Source organism: Cynocephalus volans, chromosome 4 (assembly GCF_027409185.1).
Source record: "Cynocephalus volans isolate mCynVol1 chromosome 4, mCynVol1.pri, whole genome shotgun sequence".
NCBI classification, from domain to species: Eukaryota; Metazoa; Chordata; class Mammalia; order Dermoptera; family Cynocephalidae; genus Cynocephalus; species Cynocephalus volans.
This window is the reverse complement of record NC_084463.1, coordinates 156,937,984-156,957,212: the sequence shown is the minus strand read 5'-3', so window position 1 is coordinate 156,957,212 and position 19,229 is coordinate 156,937,984. Positions and strand designations below refer to the sequence as shown.

The following is a 19,229-nucleotide window of genomic DNA, read 5'->3' as shown; positions in this document are numbered from 1 at the left end:
GGTTTGGATTCAAACCCAGAACCGTGTGATTCTAAAGCCCACAGCTTCACTGTCTAGGGATAATGTAGAATGAGAAAGGTTGAGGGCCAGAGAAAGTGCAGGAGAGAAGCAGCTCAGGCCAAAGGGGAGGTGGAGGCAGGGCAGCCTTCAGGGTACCTGGCTTCATGCAGCCCCTCCTTACACACACCATGGAAGGGGAGGTGCTGTCATGGCTGGGGGGTGGGACGGGTACTCACGAGCAGGACCGGGCCAGCTGGCAAAGGCCACAGGCGGGCTTCCGCATCAGATACATGGGCCATCCATAGGCAGCCAGGGCAAAGAGCATGTAGTAGCAGACCTCTTTGTAGCGCAGCATCTCTTGCTGGAAGAGAGGAGGCACAAGGCAGTCACCTCCTGCCCTTCCTGCTTGCAGCCGCAGGGCCAGCAGCACCCCTTGGTGGGAGCCTGCAGATCTGCCCCAGCCGGGAGGGGCTGCTGGTGCCCTCTTTCCCGAGGTGTGGAGCCCCAGCCCAGGAGAAGGGACCCCCGGGCAACACTCCACCAGACGGTAATTGCATTTCCCTAATTATCTCCACGCAACCAGGGCACAAATCCTCCTGAGACCTGTCCTGTTGCTCCAACCTCAGAATTAATGATTTGGGGACAGAATATCACTCGGAGCCCTGGATCGATTTCCTTTGCCTGTTTTCCTGAGAAGGAAAGAGGGTGCAGGGTGTGAGTGGCCATCACCCGGCCTCAGCGATCAGGCCCTGGCAAGGGACTTGGCTGCTGGGAAAATTTAACCCTGAGAGGCCATGGCCCTCCAGCTGGGGGTGGCCCTGACATGGGCAGCAGGGTGGGCATGCAGGTGAGCAGGCAAGTGGCCATGTCTCTCTGGCCCTGAGGTTCTTTGTCTGCAAATAGAGAGAGACCCCAACTTGACTCGTGGAATCACCTAAGTCACTGAGTCATGGCTCCCGAGGCTCCTGAGGCTTGGGGAGGGAGCCTTGGGGAGGGGCCACATCTCGGGGAGATTGGGATCTCTCCAGAGAAAGGAGTCAGTCTGAAACCCAAGATGTCTGAGGCAGAGTGGCTGCTGTTGACACCAGCTGTGGTCAGCCTGAAGGGCTGGAGGGAGGCAGGAGGCAGAGGTGTCCCAGCAAAGTGGCTTCCATTCTGTCCCAAGTGCTCCAGGCACCGTGCTCCAGGAGCCACTGGGAGGACTCAGAGCACTTAGAAGGAATTAGTCACCTTGTAAAAGTTAAGGAGGGGGATTAGTCATCTTGGGAAGTGAAACAGGTAGCACCTCCATCAGGACCCAGAGGCTGGCTCTGTCTGCTCTTCAGTAATGAGCTGGAAAGGTAATTATCCTCTGTGTGCCAGGAGCTCCCTGCCACAGGGAGGGCAGGGCAGGGTGCTGGCAGCCTCTGCCAGGTGGCGGGTGTGGGCCCCAGCACCATAGGGCACGCTGCCTGCTCCTGCTCCTCTGCCCAGCGGTGGGGAGAGGGGAGGGGTAATTTAAGAACAGCCAGGACAGGCCCTGGGAAGCAGAGATGGGCTGATTTGGGTACATGCTCTGGACGTGGCTGTTTTTAGAGAAGACACAAACACAGACAGGGAGAACCCAGGCATCTCTAAAAGACTGAGATTTCTAAGAGATTGAACCCTTTCTAGCAGCATCCTGACTGGCACTACCATTTACCAGCTCTGTGCTGGGAACTGAACTTAGCACGGCTCATCTCCTCCCACCACAGCTCTGGGTGGAAGGTGTGTCCAGCATCATCGTGCAGACGCAGGAGCAGGCTCACAGGGGAGGAGGGAGTCAGGGTCACAGGGATAGTAGTGGAGCAGGTGCACACCCACATCAGTCTGCTTTCCGAGGCGGGCAGGTTCTCTCTGCAGCCAGTCATGGTTTCAGCCTGGGCCACACAGTGCCCTGGGCTGGGGCTCCCCCTGCCACAGGATCTGCACCATCTTCACCTGTAACACTGGATTTCTACAATAGGTACTTGAAAAATCTCAGAAACCAAAGTGCTATCTATACCCTGCTACCTTTTATAACCACAGCAGAAGCAATAATCACAGCAGCTCACCCTGGTGAAGCACTTGGTAATCTCAAGAGGCCAGGACCAAATGACTCTGAACTTGGTTAAGGGATTCAGGGGTTTTGCTTGTAGACACAGCGTGATGTGAGGGATCTGGAGGGGGCATGATCTGAGACGAGAGGCTCTCTGGAGAGCTGAGTGCAGCTGATGCTGTGGGGGCAGTTGGCAGGTGGTGTGCTTAGGTTGTTCCAGCAGAGAGAGGGGGACTGGGGACAAGGTGGGTTGGGAAGTGATTTCTGACTCACCGAGTTCTTGAGGTCGAGGTACTTGGTGTTTCTGGTCACTGGCATCCCAGATAGGAAGGCCAAGATGTCATTGTTTGCCTGTAAAACAGGCACATGAGGAAGGGTACTGGCCCAGCTGCATGGCTGAGAAAAGGGTCCAGGCCCCAGGCTCTGCCTGCTTCCCGAAGGCCTGAGAAGCCCAAAGGAGCATGTGGCATCTGGCTCTCCAAGATCTGGCCAGTTTTCCAAAACCTGAGGTTTCCCCATAATTCCAGTTGCTTCCCTTCTATCCAAAGCATCAAATCCCTGGGGACATTCCTAGCCCACACTGGGGAGGAAAGATATTTCATATGAGATGCTGAGGGACCCTAACTGGGATTGGTGAGGGGTGGGATGGAGCGGCAAATGCAGAAAGCTGATGCACCCAGCTGGCAGCACTTATGAGGCCCCTGCAGTTAGATGCCCTTTGTGGGCCGGCCCCAGGAGCAGCGCACAGCTGCGTAGACCAGAAAGGGAAGTCACTCCAGCAATAGTCATGAACAGCTGGCTGGAAAGATGAGCTGGCGAATGGGAGAGGAGCAAGCGCCAAAAGGCAACCTCCAGGGCCCTACACGGTGCACGGTTTGGTTGCTGGGGAACCAGGCACTCAGCAGTGGGGGTGTGGGGATGAGGGGAGCGCAGGGGGCTGGCTGGACAAGGGGCTGGCGGTGGGTACCCACCTCGTCCAGCACGGCATTGCGCTTGGCCCGCTGCCGCTGCCGGAGCAGCACCAGGCCAGCAATGATGTCGGATGGCACAATGTCCAGGTCCCGGAAAAACTCGGCAAAGAGGTAGGCGATTTCTGAGTAGGCATCCTATGAGGTCCAGGAAGGCAGGAGGCGGTGGCAGGGGAGCAGGAGAGAGGACGAGAGACTAGGTGTAAATCTCCCAGGGCTGAGAGGCCGGAGAAGCAGCGTGTCCGTGTTGGGCCCTCCATACCTGTGCAGCACCAGCTGGGCCTGACCCCATGTGGTCTTGAGGGCCCTGTCCTGGGCTTGGGCCCCTGCAGACCTGGTAGGAGTTGTGTGGACAACACTGGCCCTTCTTCCTCCTCCCCCGGCCCCTCTTCTCCTCGGTGGTCCTGTGGCACTCACTGTCCACCTTGCACACGTGTCAACCTCAGCCACTCTTCTCTTTCCCCAGACTAGGAAGCAAGGCTTGGAAGGTCCTAGCTTGTCTCCTCTGGCCTTTCTCCCAAGCAGAGAAGCCAAACTAAGCTCCTGGCTGCTTCCGTCCCACCAGCTGTGACCTTGGAAGGACTCCCTAAGGGCTCTGTGGAACCTTCCAGGTCTCAGGTCCCTTCCCCCAGCTGCCTGTGGGCTGCTGGCTCAGAGACCTCCTACGATGTACCTGAGCAGGGATGTGATTGCTGGGCCCCTGGCCCCTCTGGCTTCCCTCCAGCCCCTGACCTGAGGACGGCCCATGTCTGGGCCTCAGGCAGGAGTCAAAGTAGATGGAGGCAAGCCCTACTGGCTGCTGTGTGCTCTGAATCTTCCCTGCCTTGAGCCATGTGGGAGCCTAGAGGGTCTTTCTTGACAAGGTACTGTCAGGACAGGCTGAGGTGGGAACTAACTCGTGGCACTTGGCTCTGTCTCATTGGGTCTCACCCTCAAGCATCTGACACTTGTAAGAGAAAAATATCAAGTGTTGTAGACCCTACCATCTAATGGGACCAAACAGAGCCAGCTACTACTCAGCTCCAGCTACCCAGCCCTGCTAGAGGCCCAAGTGACCAGATTCGGACACACAGAAGTTTATATAAACACCCCTGATTTTTAAATATTGGCATCAGTTCAAATTTTTGAGCAACACAGACCAGGCTGATCAGAATGTGCTCTGGACTCACCGGCCTCTGGGCCGTGGGTGTCTAAGGAACAACCCGTGCTCCGGGACCCCCCCTCCCCATGTGCTGCCTCTTCACCCGGCAGATAACAGACTCTGCCGGTGGGCCCAGAAGGGTGGGCAGGCTGTCCCTTGCCCTCTGCATGAAAAGGCCCATGGAGTGCTCCCTGCCCTCCAGGGATTCTCGGGGACTTACTTACTCACTCCACGGCACACCAGGGGCTACGGGAAGGAAGGAGCACACAGGCTTCTGGGTGGCTTCCATGAGGGGCACTTCGCTGTCTGCCTAGAGGAGGAGCGGTTTCCTGACCTCCCTGGCTCTGCTACTAACTAGCTGTGGGACCCTAAGCAAGTCACTCCACCTCCCTGGGCCTCAGCTGCTTGATCTGCAAAATGAGGGGTGGGACTAGATGATCTGTAAGGTTCTTGACAAGTGCTACAGGCTCCGCAGGGACCTGCCTCCTTCCCTCCCCTCAGGGGCTGCCCCACAGCTGACCCAGCTTTCCTTCAGCAGTGCCTTGGCACTAGCTACAGAGCTCCCAGGTGTTGAAGGCTGACTGTGCACCATCAGGACTGTACTAATCACTTTCTAGACCTTCCGGAGTAATTTGCTGCTTTCCTTTGTCTTCAGGTTGTCTTGACTTTTGAGTGTTTCTTCTCCTATTCTAGACATGAGTTCTAGGGGTCAGTGCACAGTCTTCGCATCTTTCTGTTCCCCTGACAAAGCATGTGGGTGCTGGAGGGAGACGCTAGTGAATGCCAGACCCTCATGTGAGCAGGCTTTCCCCCTGCTCATGCTCAATACCCAGCTCCCTTCCATCAGCCTTGCCCCACCCGACCCTGCCACAGGAACAAGAAGCTCCTGAATCACCCGACCACAGGGCATGAGCAGCAGGGGAGCGACTTCCCAGTACTTACTGACTGGGAGTCCTTCGTCCGGGTGCAGCAGAGGAACACTTTGAGCCGGCGCGACCAGCTGGTGGCCTGACCCTCCTCTAAGCGGTGCCTGCAAAGTGGGAGTGTCGGTATAGAAGGTCAGAGAGCTAGACCAGAGAACTGAGCCCAGACATTATGGAAAGAGGGCAGCCTGTTCCCAGGACCTTACCAAAGGGCTCCTCAGCAGGAGGGTCCGGGGAAGAACAGGGCCCAGGCACAGCCAAATCTGGGTGGCCAGTGACCTGGCTGAAGGCCAGCAGGGGCACTCCCTGGGGGACTCCTGCTGGCCTAAGATGGTATGCTGTTGGCCAAGGCAGGGGATGGCCCCTGCTCCCTGGCTTTTGGAAGACTGAACATGGGCAAGCCCTGGGGGTTCAGAGCTCGGAGCCAAAAGTAGGGCTACTCTGCAGCTCAGGGGTCCAAAGGCTCAAAGAGAGCCCTGGGAGATGTCAGCAGGGTGCTGGGCCTCTCTGTTGCCTCGTTCCATCAGACAGACCTGCTTTTCCTTGGAAAGGATTTCAGATACTCCTATACTCTGTACTTAGAGGAAATGTCCGGGGCTGAGTGTGGCTCTGCATTTCCCAATTCCTTGAATCTGTTACCTAGGTAGGGAAAGGGCTGCTGCCCCTCATCTGCATGGTTGCTCCCTGCCTATTCTCACCCCCCACCCCCAGCCCTCTCAGATGGCGAATCAAGGTATTCAGGAGTCTGCACCCAAAGGCAAGGCAATGGGTCAATTATCTAATGCTGGGTGCCCAGAAGTCAGTGTGTTTTTGGCATAAAGATAACAGATCCAACGTTAAAACTGAACAAAAAGGGTCTGGCTTGCTTTTGTGCTTTGTGCTGGCCCTTTAAAAGTCTGATGCTGGGTGTCAGGAGAAGGCAAGGGTGGCCTGCAAATGTGCTTGAGGCACTTAACATCCATCAGGAATGACAGGCCAGGCCCTCCTTGAGCCTCTTGGCTCTTCTCTGTGGCTCAGGACCATTTCCTACTTCCCAACCCCAGCTCCACAAGGCAGCTGACCACAAGGAGAGCAACGGGGGTACAGTCTTCCATGGCTTCAGGTGTGGGTTAGGAAAGGGCACGAGGGAATTGCTGTTTCTGAGATCTACCAACGCTTAGGGACTTGGGCAACCTTACATCCTAAACCAATGTCCCACCTTCCAGAAGCTTGATGAAGGGACAGTGTGCTGGCTAAGCTGAGTCCCCAGAGCATCTTCAATGTTTTATGACTGAATGGGGCTTTCAAATGGTCCAAGAGAATTTCCTGCTGGGCCTCTGACCCGATGGAAGTGCTGATGCTACACTTCACTGCAGTACCCGTTATACACACCAGGGGGCAGATGGTTTCAGGAATGTGAATGAGAAGGTGACAGGTTTGGTCTAGTGCATCAGTAAGGCTACCCAGACTAAGACAGGAGATGCATACTGTCTGGACAGAAAGTTCATGGACCCCAGCAGCCATCTGCTCTGCAGCTCACTGAAGTTAAGGGAGGGCAGACGTTCCTTCTGCAAAAATTCAAGTTCAAGGCTCTCAGGGAGCAGTGCTGAGAATACCCCCCCCCACCAACAACACATTTCAATGGAAGGAGAAAAGGCCAAGGACTTAAACAACTTCCTGATTTCCCAAAACCAAAATAACCTGACAGTGAGAGGCAGCAGGGGTGTGTGTGTCCCCACACTGGGAAGTTGCTGGCTTGAAAAAGCCCTTGTAGAAAAACTGTTTCAGAGCAGAGGGCAAGTGGAAAACAGCCTGAGAGCGGTCAGGTTTAATTAAGCAAATCCCATGGCCTAGGCTGCCTCTTAAGCCCTAAACAAGAGCTGGAGAAACCACAACAGGTAGAGAGCCTGTAAGCTCTTACTCACCTTCAAGGGGCCAGAAACCGCAGGAAAGCTTCCTAATTAAAATGACAGCAACCACCAACCTCCAACTGCAAAGGCGCTGGCTGCCCTGGGACCCAAAAGCAATCACCATGACTCAGAGAGGGAAGAGTTTTTTCCAGGGCCAAGGAGCCCATAAAGCAGGTCGGTGGGGGCATGTGCTCAGAGTGAGCACAGTGGGATGGGTGCTGGCCAGATGACCCAGGAGGGAAAATGGGCTCCAGGGCTTTGGCTCCAAGACCTGACATTTGGTGCTGGGAAGTGGCCAACTCACGCATGGCTGCAGTGCCCAGCTGATGTGAAAGGTTCGAGGGAAGCCAAATATAGAGGTGCAGGAGGGTGGGGTTGTGAGAATTCCTGCTGGGCAGGGGGCCTGGGAAGCCTGTCCCACTGGGTGAAGGCTCTAAGCTAGCTGCTCTGGGCTGGAACAATGTGCCAGTTCCATGCCCCACCAACATGACCTGGGGCAATTGACCTGGCCTCTCTGGGATGTGGATTCCTCACTGTAGAATGGGTCTCACAAATGCACTGAGGTTAGCAAAAGGATTAAATGGACTAATCGTGTAAAGGGCTCAGCGTATGGCCTAACTCATAGCAGAAGGTCAATTAGCAGGAGTTACTGTGATCCACCCTGGAAGCTCCCCTCTCTTTTTCTTTCAATAAACAGGAATTATTGTGACTCTACCTGGATGCCCCCGCTCATTTTCTCTGCCACGGCACAGCTTCTTTACTTCTTTAAAACACCATGCAAAATTCACTCCTCCTGCCCACCTCCAGGAAGCCTTCCTTGATTAACCTCCTCCAAGCCCTGAATCCTAAAGGCAGTGGTTAAGCAAGGGCTCTAAAGCCAGACTGCTTAGGCTAGTTCCCAGTTGCACCATTTACTAGCTGTGTAACCTCAGGCAAATCACATAACCTCTCTGTGCCTCGGGTTTCTCCATCCGTATTATGGGAAGATGGTAACAGCTACCTCATGGAATAGTTGTAATTTACAATATGCAATGCTTGACTTGGTTTACAAGTATCATTATCATTATGATACCTACTAGTATCATTATTATTAGCACTAATGATGATGACAATGGTAACAATAGCTACCATTTACTGAGAACTTACCAAACGTAAGCATCGCATTAACCACTTTGCACATATCATCTCATTTAAATCTCCCAACATCATAGTGAGAATCCACTATTATTCCCACTTTATAGACAAGGAAGCAAAGTCCACTAGGGGACTGCCCACCCACCAGCCAACTGACCGCAGGTTGTAGGTCCGCAGGTTGCGCTGCCTCCTCTTAGTGGCTCTCAGCTTGACAAAGGTGCGGCCCGTGGGGTCAAAGACGCAGAGGACAGTGATGCAAACGCTGAGGATGACCACCCAGTTGCAGACGACCATCCCTGCAGGGGCAGCAGTGGGAAGCAAGAGGTGTTGGCGACACTTCCCTGGTTCCCCAGATCTGAAGTAAGGGGTGTTGGAGCCTCCCTACCTCCAGCTGCTTCTGGGACCCAACAGCAAGGCTCAGAAGCCCCTGGTCCCAGACTCTGTCCACATACGTGGCTGTGCCCTTGCTGAGCCGTGACCCCAAGGACCCTCAGCACAGAGCAGGCAGCTTTGGAGGTTTCCAAGAAGGTGTTGCAGAGGCTCAGCTCTTGCCCCGGGCAGCTCCATGCCTGCTGCCACCCACACCAGACCACATGGGTGAAGGAAGCAGCCTCGCCCAACCAACCTGCCGGGTGCCCTTTCAGAAGCTGTTTCCCTCTGTGGTGCCCAGGCTTCTTCCTCTCTAAATTGATCCCGTCCCCTCCACTCCTAGGGCTGGCTGAGGCTCTGGCCCAGACGTACCGAGGGTGACGTTCTTGGCAGTGAGGTCGTTGCAGGAGGTGTAGTACTGAGTGAGCCAGACGATGCCCACAATGGCATAGATGAACTCGATCACCAGGATGGCTACAAGGAGAGCAGGCCCTGGCTGAAAGATGGCCACTGTCTGCCTGCTATGGAAGGGCCCGGGAACCCAGGCCTGGCCCCTGCTACTGCAGGACCTCCAGCCAGCTCAGCAGCAGGGGTCAGCATAAGACCCCCACTGCCCCTCTGCCTCTCAGGCCCAAGGCTGTCCCTTCACCCTTCTGTCCCGTCAACCCCTGCCCAGTCCCTTGTCATGTGCCCATCACCTACTCTGGCTTATGTGCCCTTGGATCCCCTATGCCTCCTTGAGAAGGTGTCTGGAAAGGCAGACAATGAAGAGGCACTTCCCTGCTCTTTCAGGCTTTCAGAATTACAGGCATAAACTCTGGAATCAAACATATCTTGAGCAAGTTACCTAATCTCTCTGAGCCCCCGTTTTCTCATCTATAAAATGGGAGTGACAACATCTACATCATAGGACCATGAGAAAATTAGGAGAGCTTGTCCATTTCATGAAAACCACTATTTGCCATCAAGAGACCTCTGGAACTCGAGAGGAGGAGGAAGTGGAGCGGGGAGCCCCAGGAGCCAGCTGCTCAAGGTCTGCACTCTGCTCAGGCCTGTGCTCTGGGCCCAGGGTGAGACTGGAGGGGAGGAGATAGGGGTGAGGTAGGAGGAAGAGATTAGAAGGCCTCACAGGGGACAGGATGGGAAGCCCCAGCTCCACAGGGAGCTAAGAGCCCAGACTTTGCAGCCAGATAGCCTGGGTTCAAATTCCAGCTCTGACACCTACACACTTACTAGTTATATGAACTTGAGGGTACTAATTAACCTCCCTGGGCCCCAGTTTCCTCATCTATAGATTAATTATAGCTCCTTCCTATGAGTTAACATGGGGGTAAGGGCTTAGCCCAGCGCACAGAAGCACAAGAGAAGTGCTTAGTAGGAATGCCCAGGAGAAGTGGCTGGAAACTGAGCCCAGGAAGAGGACACAGGCTGGTCCTCTGAGGGGCTGGTCCAGGCCCCTGGCAGGCTTCCCACCATGGGGTGGGTCTGTTTTGAGAAGGATTACAAAGCAGGTGCACTTCGTTTACAATAGAGGTTAGCAAATTTTTTCTGTAAAAGGACAGAGAGCAAATATTTTGGACTTCGTGAGTCCTACGGTCTCTGTAGCAACTACTCCATCTCTGCTGTTATGGTGCCAAAGCAGCTGGAGACGATAAGCAAATGGGTGTGTGCCAATAAAACTTTATTTACAAAAACACACAGTTGGCTGGGTTTGGTCCTCAGGCGCCATGGTTTGCAGCCCCTGGTCTGAATGTAAGCCCCAGAAAGTCTTAGTTCACTGCTGCACCTCAGTCCGTACAGGGCCTGGCTCAGAACATAAGCCCAATAAATAGTGACTAAATGAATGAATGAGCAATACCAGGAGGAGATTGGAGGTGGGGGTCATCTGGATCAACCCCCCGGAGGCGGGTGGCCCTTACCCAGGCGCACGTAGAGCACGTACTGCATGGAGTCGCGGGGCTCAGTGTAGAGGATGCCCCCACGCATGCTCAGCCAGATGATGGCCATCTCGGCGATCATGCAGCTCAGCAGGATGCCCAAGTATCCACGGCCGTGGTCCACCAGGTTCAGGGAGCAGGCCTCGTGTGGGTTGTAGACCAGGCCGAAGAGCACCACAGACAGGATCACAAACCTGCAGGACACCATGTGAGCGAGGCAGCGGCCCCTGCACCCCGCATGGCCCCAGCAGGCAGGCCCTGTCCAGCCTGGGTCAGCAGGAGGAGAGGTAGCAGCAGGCACCTGCCCCATGGGACTGCCATCCACCTGGCATCGAATACTTCTGAGGGCGTGGGTGGCCAGTGAGACTCAGGGACAGGGATGCGAGAGAGGAAGCCCAGCTGTCAGCTATGGAAGACAGCAGCAGCAACCTCCCCAGCACTGGGGTCAGGTCCTGTGGCAGCTGGCAGGGCTTTCTGGGTTCCATGTGGGTATTGCTCCAAGGGGCTTGATGCTTCAGGCACCTTCTCCTGGGATCTGGGAGCATGACAGAGCCAGGACTTGGGCCGGGCAGGGAGGAACAGATGGCTGGAAAGCTTCCTTCCAGGCCTTTCTCCCTAAACCCAGGCCTGCAGCCCCGACTCCTGAGACTCACCAGGTGGTGTGCAGGAGGAAGAGGAAAATGGCTGGCAGGACAAGGTCATCACTGCCCACTGACCAGCGCCGCCGGAACACTACGATCCCGGGCATGGCTGGCGGCAGATCTGCAGAGGCTCAGTGGGCCCGGTGCTCACCTCCTGAAAGAAAAGAGGGGACCCTGTAGCTGCGGGGTGGCTGCAGCACCCGGGACCACTGTACTCCTGGGCCACTGGGACAGTCCCCTGTGTAGCAAGTAGCACAGGCATCTTTGTCCCTGGCCGCCAGTTCCATGTCCAACGGTCCAGGGGCCTCCAGGCCACTGGAAATGCTGACCCATCCCTGGGCAGGACCCGCCTCCTGCCCTATCCAGCCCCCAGAGCCAACACAAAGAACCTCAGCAGCAGGACACTGGCTTCGGCTTTACTTCTGAGTTCTCTCCTATCCCCAGGACTGGCGATCACCCCCTGGAATCAGCCTCTGCCTGGGGTTACCCCAACAGTAACTGTTCAGCTCCATTACAGACCTGGACTCACCTCCCCTTTCCTCCTACATGGGATCAGAGGGACCCTCAGCCTCCAACCCCTTTATCAACTTTCCACAAGGAGACCTGACCCAGTGCACACAATCCTTGGGGTCAGGGCAGGGGCTTCCTAGCCAAGAATAAGCCTGCCCCTCAGCACAGAGCCCAGCAGGGCAGGAGGAAGGCTGAGGGCTCTGGAGAAAAGGCATGTGCACAGTTGTCGGCCAGGACTGACAGACATGGAGGGTGAAGAGTGGCCAGCACACAGTGGGTGCTCAGTAAATATCTGCCGAATGAGATCTGCAGTTTCTTGCTCTGCAGGAACCCTGCGAACACGCCCTGTGGCTTGGTTTTGCACCCGTCAGACCGAATTCCCAACTGCAGCTATGCCTCTTGGTAGGGAAGAATATGAGTGAGATATGGGATCAGGAGGATGGCTCGGGACACCTGCCCCTCATCGCTGGAAGAGCAGTGGGTGAGCCCCGCAGGGTAACCCACCCTCCCAGCAACCATACCTCCCAAGCCCACCCTGTGCCAAGTAGCCTTTACAATCCAGTTCCCAACTCCCTGAAGTAGTTGAAAGCAAATTAGCCACCAGCAAGCCCAAGGAGGAGTGCCCAGGAACCCAGGATCCCCACTCCTTAGAGTCCCAGAAAGAAGAGTAAAGGTGCGGTGGGAGGCTCCCCCATGGGAGGGATGGTTTCCAGAGATACCCATGAAGGGCTCTAGGGGACCCTGCACTGAACTGCATAGAGGGACCCCTGCTGTGGGGGCTGGGCACCCTGCTGGTGGTCAGCTGCCCTCAACGCTGGTAGAGGCTTACATGGCACCTGGTCCAGGGGCAGGCAGCAGGTCCTCCTCTCCCCAGTGACGGCTCCAGGGAAAACGTGTGTCCAAGGAGACCAGCATCATTTGGGAAGGAAGTGGCCAAGTCTTCCCCAGACAGTGGGCACAGCCCCCGGAGTGGGCAAGAGGGCGGGGGCCACGTGACTGGCCGGGATGTCTGGCCCAGTCCATCTCCCTCTCCTCCTCCCCGGTACAGCCACTTCATGTAGCCGTTGCCAGGGCTGCTCCAGTGAGCTGGCGGGCTGGCGGGCTAGCCTGCCGGGGTCGTGCCTACTCCTCCCCCCACCCTCAGGAAGTGACATCATCCCACTCTCTCCCTGAGGAGGAGTCGGAGCACGGATTCTGGGAAGCAGGGATGGAGAGCAAGGGAGCCACAGTGTGGGGTGGCTGGGGGTGGGTGTCTGTGGACTGTAGGGGGCAGGGGCTTCAGCAGTGTCTGTGACTAGTGGCTCACGGCACTGGCTTCAGGTTCAAAGTGATGGGATGGGAGGGGACTGGGGCACCACAGGGGGCAGCAGGGATGGGACAGGACAAAGCTACCAACATGCGGCACTACCACCCCTCCCCATCTCCAGGTGGCTCACAGAGTGTAAGGTGGAGCATGGGGTCGGGTTCCAGGGGCTGTCAGGGGCTGCCAGGAGCCCCCTCTACCAAACGGGATGCATTGTGAGGTGGGGCCAGCCCAGTCCCAGCAGGTGCTGTAGCTCTGTGCCCTGCTCCAATCAGGATGGACAGGGAGGGGAAGGAGCGGGCGGCACCGCCCAGAGGGGCTGGCGGGCGAGGGTCCTGCCCCTGCCAGCAGCGCAGACATCTTGTTCTCAGGGACACCCCGGGATGGCCTTTCCAGTCACCCTCCTCACCCCCACTCTCCACCATGTGGAGTCAAGAATGGCTAACACTCCTTCGGTTCACACATAACACCTGTCCAGCACGCACGAACTCACACTCTGAGCACCCCTCCTCTGCCCTGCAGCCTGCACACCCTCCCCAGCTCTCAAGCTGGCACCAGGCTCTGCAAAGGCGATGACTGGCATGACACTGGAGTGATACGGCCAGCGGCAGCCTATGTCTCCCCCAGCATCCACCCCCTGCTCAGGTGGCAACCAGCCTGAGGCCAGCAGCTATGATCTGCACCAGGGCCCACCTAGATCACATGGTAGGGCTCCTGCGGGCTGACCCCACCAAGTACCTTATGACAGGGCTACGCCTGGAGCTAGCCGACCCCTGCAAAATTCAGGCTGGCTGGCTTCGAACCCAGGCTCCACACCACCCACCAGTTGTGTAACTTACTAGTTGTGCCTTAGTTTCCTCATCTGTAAAATGTCAATTATCCCACCTCCTGAAGTTCTGGTGAGGATCATGTGAGAGGAGGTCTGCAGAGGCCCTATTGTACGGACGACGCATGCCAAAGCTGATTGCAGCTGGGGCGGGTGGGGCAGGAGAGTGCGTGTGGACCTCCTGGTGGACCAGCTGCCCCTCCCCGCCCAGGCTAGTAGATTCTCCAGCTGGTCACCAACAGGTCATGGTCTGGGGTGGGGGCCACAGGGCCTGTGCTGCATGGGGGGATGGGCCACTCTACCCTCCATGCCAATTCATAAATTTCAGGGCTGTTATTTTTAAGGGTCTGAAAGGCACCCTTTCTCTAGAGACCCCAGCCCATCACAATAGGGGCCTGTTCCCCTGGTGGGGATGTGATTTCATCTGGAGGAAATGTCTCAGGAGGGGGGAGGGCAAAGGCTGCTTCCTGGTCTGGGGCTGTCACAAAGCACCTCCTCTGGCCCTCCTTCCCTGGGGCACAGTCAGTGCCCTCTAACAACCACAGTGGGGTGGGGTGGGGGTGGGGCGGCGCTGCCTATCCTTCCTATTCCAGACCAGTGGGGCTTCCAAGGCAGGCACATCACCCAGTCCAGCAGTGGGGTACAGGGGCACAGCTGGGGGCTCCCCATGCCTCTGGTTCAGTCCCCGGCCCAGGAAGGTGTGAATGGGGTGCCAGGGCCACCCCTCACATGGATGAAACAACTTCAGTAGCCCTAGGGAGCCTCTTTCTTCCCCCACTCACATGGCCCAATTTCCCTGCTGGTGATTCAGGCCCCTGGGTTAAGTATTAATCATTCTCGGAGTTCCTCTTTCTAAAAATGCAAAACTCTTTTTTAAATTGAGCACACTGTTCCCTACTTTAAACCCTTCCATGGTTGCCCTGGGCCTACAGGATAAAGTCCAGGTCTCTCAGGTGAGCAGCTAGCTTCAGTCACCAGCAGGCTGTGCATCCTGGGGCACGTGCCTCACCCTCTCTGAATCCATGCTTTCCCTACCCCCTGAGCAGGAAGATGCTCCCCAGCCCTCAGGGATCCAGGTGCAGGCACCTCCAGCACAGAGCCCACCCTCAGCCATGAGGTCCCTTCTGGATGGGAGGCTCTCCAGGCCCTCCTTGCACCGCCCCACCCTCCTTTCCTGACACCACTCCCCAGTCTCGCTGCTCCCTAAAAACCCCTCATTGGAAGCGTCCATGCTTTGATACTCTAGTTCTTCTGCCAAGCAAAATCCTACTCATCTTTCTAGGCCAGTCAGAAGTCACCTCCTCTTTGACGCCCTCCCCAACAGCTGCCACCCACCCCACCCTCCTCCTAGGGAACAGGCTGCTCCCCTTATGGGATCCCCTGGCCCCCTACCCCACTGTGGCCCTGGTCACACTATCCTACAGTTAACTTACTAATGCCTTGCTGCCCATCCCTGCCCAGCTCAGCTGAGAGCCCCTGGGGGCAGGGCTTTGCAGTCTTCATCTGCAGTGCCCGGCCCCAGCCTGCTCAGCAACAGCTCCCCTCCCAGTCAACAGAGTGAGACAGCGGCTCCTTCCCCCTCGTAGCTCACACCCTTCCCTTCTAGGGAAACATCCCTCCCTTCCTGCCTGTTAGGCGGGGCTCCCGCCCCACTGCTTCCCCTGGCAGCTCAGGGAGAACCATCTCCCCTTCTCTGGCCATCAGAACTGTGCCAGGGCTTCAGTTTCTTCATCTGCAAAATGGGATCACAATGCTGTAGTGAGAATTGACTGGGATGACTTTGCCGAAGGGCTCTGCACAGGTCTTGGCACACCCCAGGGATCCATCCGGGGTGGCCACTGTATTAACAGAGCACTGAGGGGTTCTTTTGGGACTTCTTGCAATGTGACCTGTGGCTGGGTGCTGGGGGTCCGTGAGGGGTGACTGGTGACCGTGACTGGCTCCAGCGGATGGGAAAGGGTTGCAGTGGGCAAACAGAAGAAGCCTTCTGTGTGGGGACCCTGCTCCCACCATGGGCCACCTGCTACTCCTGATTAAGGCTCCCCAGGCTGGGCCTTGGCCCCTCATCCTAAGGTTCCCCATGGGTTTGGCCCTGGGAGCAGGCTTCAGGGAGAAGAGCCCCTCAGCAGTAGGGTTCCCAGCTGACAGGGCCCTAAGAGCTCACAGGGGAGGAAGGAGGGTGCTGGGTCAGCCCTCTGGGTGGTCCTGCACAGACAGTTCTGGCCGAGACTGGAGGGAGTTGAGCGGTCACCTTAGTTGTCTGCAGTGGGGCCCGGGGGACAGGATGATGTTCTTGGGAGGCCCATCCAGTGCCACCTCCAGCTCATGAGATTTCCCACTTGGCCAGAGTTGGCCTCAGGCATCTGGGCCCAGGGATGGGCTGAAGGTTGAGCCTAAAGTAGGGGATGACAGCCAGGTTTGGGCCATGGGGATACGTCTGACATCAGCTGAGCACCTCCTATGTCCAAGCCCTGGACTAACTGCCTTCAGTCCCCACAGCAGGGATGCAGGGTGACAGCGTCACTCTCATTCCACAGACAGACCGAGGGCTGGTTAAGAGTATATGTTCTAAAAAGGGACTGCGTTTGAGTCCTGGCTCCACCACTTACTAGCTGTGTGGCCTTGGACAAGTGTCTTAACCTGTCTGTGCCTCAGTTTCCTCATTGGTACAATGGGGATAAGGAGAGTACCTACCTCAGAATTATCGGGAGGGTTAAATGAGTCATACACTTACAACAGCACCTGTTGTGCAGTTAGTGCTGGGTAAACACTGCCTCTTCTGTTATGGTTACTATTTAATAATGAGGAGATTGAGGCTCAGAGACTTTGCCCAAATACCTTCTGAGGAGCAAGTGGCTGAGCAGGCAGGAGGCACAGGTCATTCCTGCTGCTATCCGCAGCCCACACCCAATGCTCTCAGAACAGTCCCACTACCCTCTTTAATGGGTGACAAAACTGAGGTCAGAAAGGACACAGGGGCTTCCAAGTTCTCCCATAATGTTCATCCCTGTGGGGTCACCAGGTGCTAGACACACAGCCCAGAGTCCCCGAGCCAGCCCACTCCCATCTCTTTCCTCAGGGCACACGCAGCTCAAATTCCCTGGTGACATTCCTGTTAGCAGAGTGTCACCCCAGGGAGCCTGGGCCAAGATCCTCTCTTATGCTCTTGAAAATGCATAACCTTTGTAGAAGCTGGCAAAATCCACATGAGCTCCCTTGCTGGAAGTCAGTCTTCAAGAAGGCGTTGGCTGCATGCTTCATTCAGAGAGTCACCTATGACTGGCTCTCATGCCTCCCAGGGGGTGTGCCCCCATCACTCTGCAGCCAGTTTGACAAAGGAGCAGAGACTCTCAGCCCCAAAGCACCTTCCCTGGGCCCCCATTTTACCCCCCTGCAGAGCTGGTGATGGGGAGCCAGGTCTAGCCACACTCTCGAACTGCCCAGTCCTGGACCAAGAGCCATGGCCCAGAACAGAAAGTCACAGCCCCTCTAGGCAAGACAAAATAGAAGGCTGGGGGATGAATCGGTCTCACATGTGTGTGTGTCACAAAGGCTCTTACGCTTGCTGCATGTAAAACTATCACTAGATGCCAAATTTCCGGGAGGTCAAAGTGAAAGGACTCTTTTAGTTCTATAGGGTTTTTGATCCTCAGTGTTTTGAGGAGAGCCCAGGACTCCCACTTCCATGATGAATGGTGTTCCCGCGGGAAAGGACTGTGAAATCAGAATGTGCTCCAAAAAAGTTCAGAGGGACAGACACTGCTGCCTGCTCTGCCCTCCTGGTCTGTCTGATTCTGAGTGTGTCTGTGTTGGGTATTGGAGCCTGTCTAGTCTAAGGGGGGCATCTAATTTGAGGAGACTAATCACAGTGAGGCTGAGTTTCTCACTGCCTGCAGGACAACTGGTGGCCCCCAGAGCAGAGGCCCTATCCCAGCTGGGCACGCCCCCCACCAGTCGTTGGCAGACGGTTGCTACTCTCTTCAGTAGCATCCAAAGCACAGGCTCTGGTGGTGGTTAAATTCCAGCTCCCCGGCTTGTCAGCCGCATGATGGTAGTAGCTAGTTAACCTCTGCGCTGGCTTATGAGGCTTAAACAATAGAGCAGATGGAGGGGATCAACATATAGTAACCAGAATCGTTTTATGAAGCTGCAGAGCGATTCCCGAGTTCTAGGGTGATGGGACAGAGGGAGGTCTCAGCCCACCTGTAAGCCGGGGCCAGGCTGCTTCATTTCTTCTAATGTATGAGTTGCCTACAATGGCTCTCATCTATGCCCGTTACAAACATAAACTCACGTGATCCTCGCAACACCTCTGCAGGGGTAGGTACTACTATTACTCTTATTTTGTAGATGAGGTGAAGTGACTTGCCCAAGGTCGCACAGCCTTGTTCCAGAACCCAGGTCGTCATTTCTACATGCTGCCTCTGAGGAGCAGGATTCAGCTACGTGCCTATTTCTGAACTCAGGAGCTGGCTTCAAACCTCCCCTTACAGAGCGCTCTCTCGGTCTTGGTCTGATTCCAGACTCACAGTCACACCACTGCATGAGAAAGTATCAGCCCCATTCTGCAGATGAGGAAAACTAAGCCCAGGGGAGCTCTACAGAGCAGGCTGTGGAGCTGGGAGTAAGGACGGTGCCACAAACTCTGTGTCCTCTTTCACCAGGCTGGAGCAGGAATCACCCCGGCTTTACAGATGAAGAAGCCGAGGCTCAGAGAGGCCAAATGATTTGCCTGAAGAGCCCTTGAAGAGGACGTGGCAGAGCTGGGATTTCAAGCAGCCTCCTTGAGTTACTTGGAAGAAAAAATCTCTCTGCCTCTGTCAGTCCCATATTCTCACGCACAAACAAAGACCCACGTGTTCCACCCTGAGTTCCTGGGGCTGCGCCCACCAGGAGCGGCCAAGGGGCCGGCCGCTGAAAGCACGGGAAAGGGGAAGGCAACAGGGAGGAAGCACGTGAGGGCTGGGGGCCACGTGCACCACCAGCCTGCGCCCGGGTGCATGCAACCAAAGTTAGGGGCCCAAAAGCTGTTGCTTTTCGCACGTCAGCTGTGCCGGAGCAGAAGGCAGAGCCGAGCCTGCCCAGTGCTGGGGCTGGATTTCTGCATAAGATGGGTCCTCACACGCCCAGGCCCAGGGGCAAAAATAGTGTGCCTTGAACGGCTGGGGGTAGGACTGGGACACCACTGCCATTGGTTCCCCTCCCACCTGCCACCCAGGGTCTCAGACCAAAAAGCACCTTCCCATGACTGAAAAACCAGCGGGGGCAGCACTTATGCCCCTCACCACCTGCTAGCCGCTTAAGCAATCCTCCCTACAACCCTGTGGGTGGATCTGGCTGTTTGCATGTCACAGATGGGAAACTGAGGCTCTGAGAGGCTAAATAACCTACTGTGTGAGTGGCCAAGTCAGGCTTTGGAGCCAGTCTACCTGCTATGTTCTCTCTGCAACATCAATGAGCTTGCTGGCCAGAGACCCCTGGCTACAAACATGCAATCTGGGAGCTGGGCACAGAGTTCAGGGAAGAGTATGA

The 19,229-nt window shown here is 56.1% G+C and overlaps 1 protein-coding gene across 1 annotated transcript in view; it reads right to left on the bottom strand.

Annotated features, from left to right (window-relative positions):
* DAGLA (diacylglycerol lipase alpha) overlaps positions 1 to 19,229 on the bottom strand; it is a 60,534-nt gene that overhangs the window by 12,521 nt on the left and 28,784 nt on the right. Inside the window, exons 2-9 of the mRNA XM_063094193.1 lie at positions 11,071 to 11,212; positions 10,400 to 10,611; positions 8,853 to 8,954; positions 8,269 to 8,407; positions 5,108 to 5,195; positions 3,028 to 3,162; positions 2,330 to 2,407; positions 237 to 361 (exon numbers count right to left, since the gene is read on the bottom strand). Coding sequence (XP_062950263.1) covers positions 237 to 361; positions 2,330 to 2,407; positions 3,028 to 3,162; positions 5,108 to 5,195; positions 8,269 to 8,407; positions 8,853 to 8,954; positions 10,400 to 10,611; positions 11,071 to 11,165 — 974 coding nt within the window. The 5' untranslated portion in view covers positions 11,166 to 11,212. The remainder of the gene's footprint in view (positions 1 to 236; positions 362 to 2,329; positions 2,408 to 3,027; positions 3,163 to 5,107; positions 5,196 to 8,268; positions 8,408 to 8,852; positions 8,955 to 10,399; positions 10,612 to 11,070; positions 11,213 to 19,229) is intronic.